Source organism: Nicotiana tabacum, chromosome 1 (genome assembly GCF_000715075.1).
Source record: "Nicotiana tabacum cultivar K326 chromosome 1, ASM71507v2, whole genome shotgun sequence".
NCBI classification, from domain to species: domain Eukaryota; kingdom Viridiplantae; phylum Streptophyta; class Magnoliopsida; order Solanales; family Solanaceae; genus Nicotiana; species Nicotiana tabacum.
Window position 1 is genome coordinate 64,462,922 of NC_134080.1, and position 10,573 is coordinate 64,473,494.

A 10,573-nucleotide genomic window follows, 5' to 3' on the forward strand; every position below is an offset into this window, starting at 1 on the left:
AGATAAATTTTTTTATTTTATACTATATATATTTACTATACAATGACTCCCCTTAATTTTACGGTGTATTTAAATTCTTATATTTTAATACCCCTTAGTGAAAATTCCGACTCTACCACTGCGCTCGACCTCAACTGTAGAAGAGATGTAGCTCATAACCGAGCTTGATGTGGCATTAGTGATAAGTTAACATTTACTAAAAAGGAAATACGTATATGCTTCTACTTTGATTATACGAGATGAAAGTTGCTAGTTTGCTACTACCTCAAGCTTTAGTCCATAATTCCCTTTTTTCCTTTAAATTTTGGTGAGAATCCCTAAACTAATGATAAGACACTTTTGAAATCAATAATTGAACCGGAAAAGTCCTAAAAGCAATATAGGATCTAATAAAAGATACTTCATCAGTCATTTTCATTCCTTTCTGTGTGATCCTAAAGTGCTGTCACTATAAGAATCTTTGCAGAAATTCAAATTTTTTTAGGAGTTCTATACAACTTACTTTTACTATTATCCTCTTTTTAATTATTTTATAATACATTAAACAAAGTATATTACTTAAATATTCTAGAGTCAACATCAAACTCTGATTTTTCAATCTTATTTTAATATTCATGCCTGTCAAAAATAGAGAATGAATAACCCAAAGGAAAGACAATAAATTGGGTGTAAACCATGAAAGACCAAGGTTCAAATCCAACATAGGAAAAAAACACTAGATGATTTCTTCCTACTCATTTGAATCTTGACGGATAGAGTTATCCGGTGCATATGCTGATGAAATGTACCAAATACCTAATGAATAGTCGAAGTACGCGCAAGATCATCCTGACACAACTGTTATAAAAAAGAAAAAAGAAGAGTAAGAGAAAGATATCTAAAGCAGAAGAAGGTACCTGCATTCATTAATTATCCAGTGAAGGACCGAAAATACTTGTGATAAGAAACTATTAGAGAACGAAAGAGCCATAAAAAGGCTTACAAGAAGAGTGAAGAAGACAAGGACAACTCACATAAAAGAGCAGTAAATTAATCCCTAACTTTGACTTGTATCCTCTTATATGTCTGCAACATCTCCATCAACAGTACCATATAGATATTGATGTTTTACCAGATAATAATCCAATAAATGCTTTTAACTTTATTCAGTCTAAGTAGTGGTCACCAATAATCAAGGACATTACAATTGACTTAAGAGATTACCTTGGACTTTGAGACAATGAGAATATGTTAACCATGAATCACTAGCTATCGCTTTTGTCAACAATTGACACTCTTAACCTTTCTACCTTCTGATGTAGCAGAAATCTCTTCTACCCACTTGTCGTGTGTGCGAACAAAGTCCCACATTGATAGCTTAAAAGTTTCCCAGGACCCTGCTACTAAGAAGGATGTTCACTTCTTAAAATATCCTTATATACGTAGGCGGATACGTGGGGAAGGGGTCAGATTTATCCCGACGGCAGCAAGAGTAACAATACTGTTTATAATGCTACAGCAGCAAGTATAGTAAGCAAAGCCCAGTACTGCAGAAGAAATTAGACGAAGTACTCCAGATACGAAGTATGGAAAGGTGTCTATAACTTCTCCCCCGGGGCCTACCCCCCAACCTAGGTAGCTAGGTGGGGTGTAGGGATCTCTTAATGGTGTGAGGTCTTTTGGAGAAAACCGTGCAGGTTTGGTGAAAAGAGGGCAATATCACATCATGTTAAGAATATCTTTGGGGCGGTTTAGCCCAACACCACCATCAACATTTAACTTCATGTTTTTGGCTTTATTTAACTTGCAAAACAACAGGATGCAGGTAGTGAAAATTAGAAAATGTCAAGAAGTGAGAGTTTATTTCTAAGTTTACCAAATCAAGAATGGGATTGGTCTCCTACACATTAAATGCTTACCGTGCAATGGAGTTAATTTTCTTGTCTCCTGAAATAAATGCACCAATAAAATTTCAATGCTTGCAATAAAACACATAAGGGTCAGAGCTTCTTACCCCTTCACCATCTTCATTGGGGAATCCAACGATCAAAGGTACAAAATGTTATATGTCAGGAACAAATAACATGGTTCATGTCATCGCATGAATAAGACAATGTCAAGATCAAACTTAACTTCATGTTGATGAATCTTATGGTATATGTTCTCATTTGCATCATAAATCCATGTTCCCTTTTATCTGAATGCAGCAGCAGCTATCCATGCCATTGAGTATTAAAGACATGTAAGGACTACCATGAACAGTAAGCTTTACATGTACGCATAATATTTATGTGCAGCAGCCTTAGCTTGCTCATCCGTGAAATGACTGAACGTCTGAAACAAATAAAAAATCAACTACACAGGCCATCTGACTTAATCAGACAACTTTGATAATTAGTCGGGAAGTAATATCAAGATCGCTGGGAAGGTCTCTCAGAAGAAATGGTAAGATACTATATAAACTGTTACTATACTTGACCTGATGGTCACTATATCACATTATAAGAAGTGGAAGAAGAAAAACAATGATTTTTTTATCTTTCTTCCTCACTTATTCGGTTGGAAACTGATCGCTTGTCAGAAATTTGTAATGAACTCTGAGATGTGTCTATTTCCTGTAACTTAAAAATTAACAACATAAGGCAAACTAAACAAGTTACATGAAACGTTGTGCTTTATAACACTAAAACTGTGGTTTATGTGCAACTATAACAAGTCACATGAAACATTTTACTATATAACATTAAACTGTGGTTTATATCAACTATAATTCACTTATTCATTTCCATGAATCAAGAATAAAAGAATGCACTCCATCAAATCCTTTTTGAAGTTTTCAAGACAGCCCAATTTCTATTCAATACATGACTGCACAAGGAAATGAGCATTCGTTCTTACCCTTTTCTCCTCGTTGGACTAAGTATGAAATCATCTTCGTCATTGTTATCAGTTTTAATCGTGTTTTTGATTTTACATCGCCATTCTTTGATTCTTGCTGCAGCACTTTGGAACTCTGAGGTTTGCTCGAGATTAGTGGTGGCAGAGACTTGACACGGGTCCCTGTGCGAATTTGGTTTTGCTTCCTCTGCTTTTTTTTCTCTAGTACCTTCTTTTCTCTCTCAGGTGATACCAGACCGTGTTCCATTAACCTGCAAGTATATGCCTCAGTCCACATATTTCAACATTCTTGTAGATTCAATCTATTAAATGTTGGGTCATTCCCAATATATGAGTCAGGGAAAGATGCATAGAGGGGTAAAGTTTACGGGGAACCCAAAAGTGAAAAGGAACATGGCTAAGAATCAATATATAGCTGAAATCAAGCAAGACATATATAGATTAAGCATTAACATGATCTATGTATCGAAAATAAAAATAAAAATTAATCAGAAGCAAAGATCATAAAATTCCTCGTCCTTGAGCTAGTATTGTATTCTAAAACTTCAATATCTGGTTCATGATAAACCCATTCACTGAATGAGGTTACTTTTCAGAAAAGTCAAGTTCACTAAACAATGACTAAAATAAGAACTGAGACTATGTAATACAATCCCACTAAATGTGTTTCATTACACCTCATCCATATGGTTTCTGTATAATAGTTTGACCAAGCATTCGAGAACTAAGCTTCATACTTTTGACATCTGACAAAATTTATATTACAGTTCTTTGAGACCAAAATCGGATGGAAATATGACAGGGGATTTGGATGATATCTGGGGCTACCGCTCCATGTGGTTGAAATGTGAAATATGTCAATTCTGAATTTGGACATTGACTCCTTCATCCTGGTCCACGTGAAATGAGCACCTGACATCAACTAGCTAAAGGCTATCAATAAACTCTGAACACTTCATTGCCCTAGAGAGTCAAATTCCATCCTTTCATCCAAATAACTCATCGTATTAAAATTTCCTCCTGACATCTAAGAACTCTTCATTCTCAAAACAAACATGAAAGTTCATCCCAGAACTCCCTTTGGGACCCCTCACCCGTTGACCTGTACACATAACTCTAAGTTATATTGCTATCTGTACTCTTGAATGACAAAGCAATGGAGAAGCACCTTTTTTTACCTGTACCATCTTCAGCTTCCTCTCATCCTATGATGCAAAACTCACTTCGATACTTCTCCTGGTTGGGATCGTTTCACCCAGGAATTTAAGGGAAGAACACCGTGTTTCAAAAACTTCCTGGACAGATGTTGTCATTCCCGGGCTGAATTTCATTGTTGAAAGTGAGAATTTGTGGGGTAAAATTCAAAAATAGCCAGATTTACAATTGGTCGTTCAAAAATAGCCCAGTTTCAAAAGTAATCGAAATTTAGTCACTTTTCATGTAAAGATAAATCTGAGCGAAAACACTTTTCAAAACCCGGAAAATATGCCAGTATATTATGCTGGAGTTCCAGCATAAGTATACTTGAACTCCAACATATTATACTGGAGTTCCAAGATAAGTATGCTGGAACTCCAGCATATTCAGTAAGTATACCGGTCCAGCATAATATACTGGAGTTTGGAGCACCGGTGCTCCAGTGTCCAGTATATTATACTGGAGCCAGCAAAGTATACCGGTCCATATTATGCTGGAGTTCATGCACAGGTGCACCGAACTTCAGTATATTATGCTGGACCAGTCTCTGCTGCAGCAAAATAGTGGCTATTTTTCATTGACTTGGTAAACGCTGGCTATTTTTGAATGACCAGTCCGAAATGCCGTGCTATTTTGTGCAAATTACTATGGGGTCAAGTATGACTTAAGAACTAACTTGAAATGCCTAACAAGGTTCTGCATGAAAGAAGACATCGAGGGATGACTTCGCCCCCTCATGTTATCAGCAAAAATTATCAAGTCTGACAAGTGAGGAAATTGCAACTCCTGAAGTGTTTCTATTGGGGGAACCAATGATAGAATAAAATAAGGTAACTGTATGAGGCAATGCCTTAATAATACTCTACAGACAGGGTAGACAGGATATCTCGTCTATCGCATCTGTTTTTTTATTTGTTTCGATCAGAAGTTATATTTAGCAGACAAATATGAACTAGGTAAAGTATACTTGTTTATTCTCTCATAATTCATACTGAAAAATGAGACATGTCATCTAGAAATGTGTTTGGCCAGTAAGAACATGGGATACACATGTTTTGGTAGACATATGCCACAATCCAGAAGATGCAATTTCATTTCACAACATAATAAAAGATCAGTCACTTATAAACACTACCAGACATCTGACAGGGCATAACGCGAGGCTAACTCATATATAAATACTGAAGCACCTCTCTCAGCAAACAAATGATGAATTTGTCCTTCACTTGTAGGGTGGTGTAGAACATATCTTCTGCAGATAAACATAATGATGGTTATCTCTTCCTTAAGCCATTGCCTTATACGTTACATCTTTGTCTTTCGACCTTGCCAATTCCTGTTGTTCTTGCTAACTTACCCAAGTACTAGTACTGCAAGAATTTAATCAACTCCCCGGAAGCATCTAATAAAGTTCTCATAATCCACTTCTCATCCAAGCTTGGATGATAGTTGGGGATCATGTTAAACCCAATTTACACAACAGGATCTCACCTTACATATTAAGGGCAATTTAAGGACCAACAAGCATGTATAGTCTGCATAAAAGAGAACTTTCTTCCTCAACCATAAATCATAGTAAGTTAGAACAACCCTTGGACCACCAGAGGTTGCACATTTCAGCGAAGTAGAAGCATGAGGGATCTTTAGATGGAGGCCCTAAGCTTCCATGAGGTTTTTATATGTACATGATGGGATCTTACAATAAGGTCTAAGGATTGTGAAAGACTATTTTCCCTAGAAATATAGGCTACTGTTAGCACACAATTTTATTGTTTTAAGCTTTTAGCAGGGTTCTGTCCGTTTGAAAAAATATGTGTTATGCAAAGTCTTATCCATGACGAGATAAAAATGATGAAGACGTTCATGTAATGCAAAGCTCATATTCTGAAGACCAAGTTCAGCATTGAGATATATAAAATGAAACCAGAAGAATCACAAGTGGTGTAGCAAGTATGATTATGATGTTTAAGTTAATGTCATCATTTCCTCAATTTATGGATTCTATAACTCAACTTGGATTTTGGGACATTAGAAGTCCCACCATAAAAACAAATGTCCTACGTGTCGTTAAAGGCTGCAAGGAACTTCCTTCAAGGGATTGGACCAGCAACTTGGAAGTTGAGATGTTCTTCTGAATGGAAACATTTGACGGCAGAAGACCACATGAAATCGAGCAGATCAATTTTTTAGTTGATGAATGCCATATTCTCAAAGTTTCCAAGAGAGGGCAATAAAGACGCAAAACAAGAAAGGTTCACATAACGACACCTTACTGCAATAATATAGCAATGCTGTGATCAATTCTTTATATTGAAGAAAATACATCAGGCATCTCAAATTTTCTAGCGAACATCGTTTCCTATATATGACATTAAAGATGTGGGCAGAGTTACCTGAAAACTGTGCTGATGGGAGGTAGAAGGTAACCGATGGAATAGTTGAGGTGTGCGCAAGCTGGCCCGGACACCACCATCATCCACGAAAAGAAAAAAAAAAGGTCTTTCCATTTTTACTTCTAGACAATATCAATATCTCTGTGTTAGTATCTGTTATTAAGTTTGTAAGGCTCACAAATCAACACCTTAATGCAATGATGCAGCAATGTTGCTATCAAAACTATTCAACAAAAATTTATCAATCCTATTTCGTAGGAAACAACATTCCTGTGTCTTGAAAACACAATATCAAATTGTACTTCAATGCATGACCAATTACTCCATATTAGTAACAGTAGCAGAAAATTTTGTGAAATGGAAATAGGAATGTAAAGCAAGAAAAGCAACCTTAAGGCAATGATACAATAACATTGTTATTGAAACCAAATATTTGTAGAAAATACATCAACAATCTCCTTTTAGTAGGAAACATCACTGATCACTCCTATGACAGGAAAGATCCACTGATCACTCCTATGACAGGAAAGTACTTCAGCACATGCTCAATATCTTCTTATTAGCAGGAGTAAAGTGAGTTTTGTACAATAAAAAAAAAGATGTGAAATAATTAAAGGCTTACGTAATGACACCTTAACGATCAAACAGCAACATTATTAAAAACTTAATATTGAAGAAATACATCAAGCATCTCCTATATCTCAGGAAACCCTATTTCCTACGACATAAAAAGTCTAATATCCACTTTTACTCATATACACGAGTAAGCTTTGTAAAATGAAAATAAAGACGTAAAACACAAAAGGCTCAAGTGAAAATAGCTTAATGGAATGGCACAGCCAAGTTGTTATAAAACATTTATACTGAAGAAAATACATCAAGCATCCCCAATTTCCCAGGATATCATTTCCCCTGACATGAAAAATCTAACATTCGCTTTTACTTCTAGACAAGATAGATATCTCTGTATCAGTAACTTGTTGTAGTAAGTCTTGTAAAATGGAAATAAAGATGTAAAACAAGAATGTCTCATACACGAGACCTTAACACTATGACACAACAATGTTACTATCAAAACTTTATATTGAAAAATCACATCGAGCATCCCCTATTCCCTAGGAATCATTGTTACCTATGACATGAAAAATCTAATAGCTCTGTAGTGTACCTGTTAGCATCAAGCTAATAACATGAGGAAATAGTCGATTGGGGTATTTTGTTAACAATTCCATTCACAGTTTATGATTGTCTCCTTTTAAGTAAATTAGTTCTGATATTAATAAATGCATGTTTCACCATCTAGTTTTGTTTTGTATATACACTTGAAGAAAATGATGAAATCTTTGAGGCAGAGAAACGGATTTGAGGATCATGAGTGGATCATGCCAAGCAGACCTCGATTTATCGAAAGTCCTAATCCTAGACATCCCTAGTTAGAGAAAGGTTATTGGTAAATCATTTAGACCAACACCTTCTATGCATGCTCGATGGAGAGGATGGTGAAAATTTTGTAAAATAGAAGTAAAGATGTATAACGGGGAAGGGCTCACATAACACCACCTTAATGTAACAATGTTTAATCAAAACTAAACACTGAAGAAAATATCTCAAGCATCTTCTGTATTTCTCGGGAAACATTTTCGAAGACATGAAAAATCTAACATTCACCTTACTGCTGAACATGATCCAATATCTGCGTATTAATTCCTCCTTGGTAAGTCTCGCAAAATGGATATACCTTTAGAACTAGTTGTGCTAATTGATATCAAATCCCATACGAGTATAGTGCTACATATGACTCTTAGGACAAAAAGCAGTCTCCCTACTTGTCAAGAAAACTTACCAAAACTCTGCTATTTTCACTTGAAGGTATCTTTTTTGGAAATGATTTCATAGAATAACCTCAATTGGTGTTTAAAAGGCAACAAATAAATGAACTTATCGACAAGATAAATAATTAATTCACATGAAAAACAAGATATCTCACACACCCAGAAAAAGAAAATAACAAAGAAACCACAGGAAAAGTGAAATCTTGAACTACATAGAAACAAAAAGATATGATCTTGCTTAAGGGTACCTCAGTTTTAGAGACAGTAATGGTGGATTTTCCCTCATGTGGCTTGAAAGAGATCACAGATGAATCAATTTTAGGCGGCCGAACCCACTTTTGATAGCTACTGTCAGATTTGACCTTTGACCACCTTAGTTTTTGTCTCAGTAGCCATACGTTTTTTTTAATCAATTATTGGATTCATCAACATCATCATTCATTTCTGTAGTGAAATTTGGTGGGTTAAACTGTTTCTAAACTTAGTTTGGTGGAGTACTCAGTTTTTTCACAGACATTACCGGTACTTTTGCGGCAAAAAGGTGGTAAGTACGTTGCAGCCTGATCATAACTCATAATGTGTTCTGGAAGATGAAATATGGAAATATTTGCAACGATGACGTTGCCATAGAATGGCCTAGGAGTGTTAAATGGATATTCCAAAACCGATTGAACCATACCACACTCAATTGATTTTTAGGTTTTTTTTTTAAGGAAATCACAAGTTTTTATATAAATGTATAACCACACCGATAATTAGAGTAAGTTTTTTATTTAATGAAAATAAACCAAAAAAATATCGAATCGTACCAAATAAATTTTACATGTGAAAAATATATTTATATAATAAATTTAAAAATAATAATGCATTAAATTTTTCACTGGGCCTTGGAATTATGAAAACTGTTACAAGCCAACAAGTAATTAAACTCAAAATACTAATTTCTAAAACCTATTATGCTACTTCTGCTTAAACTAAGTTATTTCAAGTATCTTCATTAGCAAGACACAAAGTATTCTAACGATTATGAGTAGCAAACTATAATGTATTGAATGAGTTTCCTTTCATATAATTTAGATTTAGCTTTTTAAATATTTAATCTTCTATAGACTTTATTCTTGAGTCCCAGCTTGGTTAATATCTTTTCACTCGTGTGATTTATATTTTTTATTCTCTTTGCTTGGTTTCTTTTATGTTGTTGTAGAATAGTTGATGGATCTATACTCTAGCCATCTTTCATTTTTTTAATCCATCACCCTTTAAACAGTAAAAATGTCTAGAGAGTTTTGCTAAGTTCTATAAAAGAACATATGTTATTGCATTCAACTTCTACTGGTGAATTTTACATGATATTTAAAAAAATACTGAAAATTAACCGAACCGTCCCAATACCAAAGAGAAACCAACATGACTGGGACGGTTTCGAAAAGTCTAATTTTGGTTATATATAATAGAATAATCAGAAAAATGGTATGGCAGAAATTTTATAAAATAATCAGCCGAACCGAACCATTGACACCCCTAGAATGGCCAATGGGGGTAAATATCTCAACAAGCCTTGTACTATTGCCCAAAGGTAAAAACATGGCCTAGTAGTTGGAAGATCCCCATTTTGTATTTTGTTTTTGCTTTAGGGAAGAATGGCTAAATTTACCCCATACTTTTAGCCGTTATCTTACATTTAACTTCCATTAGAGTATGGGAGAAAACACACCCCTGCCCTGGCAAACTTTTAAACTCTACTCCACGCCTAAAGAAACCCTCAATTCCCAAATGCTTTTTACTTAACTTAAAATTAGGAAAAAAATTTGAATAATGCTAAGCAAAAAAATCCACTGAGATGGGAATGACCTATCTGTTGATGGGGATTTATTTTCTTTATGAGATTTTTTCTATATATTTTTTGAAGATACAGTCCAAAAATTAGACAGAGTTTTGTATTGCAGTTGAACGGAATTTCTTTCTTCCAAAGAGAGTTAGTAGTAATTACCTTGAGTACATGAAGTGGAACCTTGTTCATCGGTTTTTTAATTCCGCTCTTAAGTTCAGGCGACTCTGGTTTTTTTTTTTGGTGTTTAAGCTACAATCTTGTAAATTATTGTCATACAATGAGAAGTTCAAATTTTGGTTTTGAATGTTCATATTTCAGCTATTAAACTTGTAAATTATTATCATACAATGAACATTTTCAGTTATTAGACTTGTAAATTATTGATACATGATGTTTGGCAAAAAATTCATGTTTTTGCATGTAATTTGCCTTGTATTATGCCT

The 10,573-nt window shown here is 34.8% G+C and overlaps 1 protein-coding gene across 7 annotated transcripts; it reads right to left on the bottom strand.

The window, feature by feature from the left end:
* Nucleotides 1-554: 554 nt before the first annotated feature.
* On the bottom strand, nucleotides 555-8,927 carry LOC107788765 (uncharacterized). Of its 7 annotated transcripts, none has more exons than XR_012708357.1 (4): nucleotides 8,548-8,927; nucleotides 6,468-6,589; nucleotides 4,056-4,197; nucleotides 555-3,128 (listed from the first exon to the last, which is right to left on the bottom strand). XR_012708357.1 is itself a non-coding variant. In XM_075251136.1 (4 exons), the coding sequence occupies exons 2-4, from the start codon at nucleotides 6,548-6,550 to the stop codon at nucleotides 824-826; spliced, it is 348 nt and encodes a 115-aa protein (XP_075107237.1). In that variant the 5' UTR covers nucleotides 6,551-6,589; nucleotides 8,548-8,912; the 3' UTR covers nucleotides 555-823. The 7 variants fall into 7 exon arrangements, 1 of the variants encoding a protein (XP_075107237.1); XR_012708359.1 differs by having other exon boundaries at nucleotides 4,046-4,197; XR_012708352.1 differs by lacking the exon at nucleotides 4,056-4,197 and having other exon boundaries at nucleotides 555-837; nucleotides 1,994-3,128; nucleotides 8,548-8,920.
* Nucleotides 8,928-10,573: the final 1,646 nt, after the last annotated feature.

Excerpts from the sequence above, each read along its gene's own strand:
- LOC107788765 (XM_075251136.1), bottom strand. The coding sequence starts at position 6,550 with ATGATGGTGGTGTCCGGGCCAGCTTGCGCACACCTCAACTATTCCATC. Across the intron at positions 3,129-6,467 it reads CCCATCAGCACAGTTTTCAG|GTTAATGGAACACGGTCTGG; the intron begins GTAACTCTGCCC and ends ATATACTTGCAG.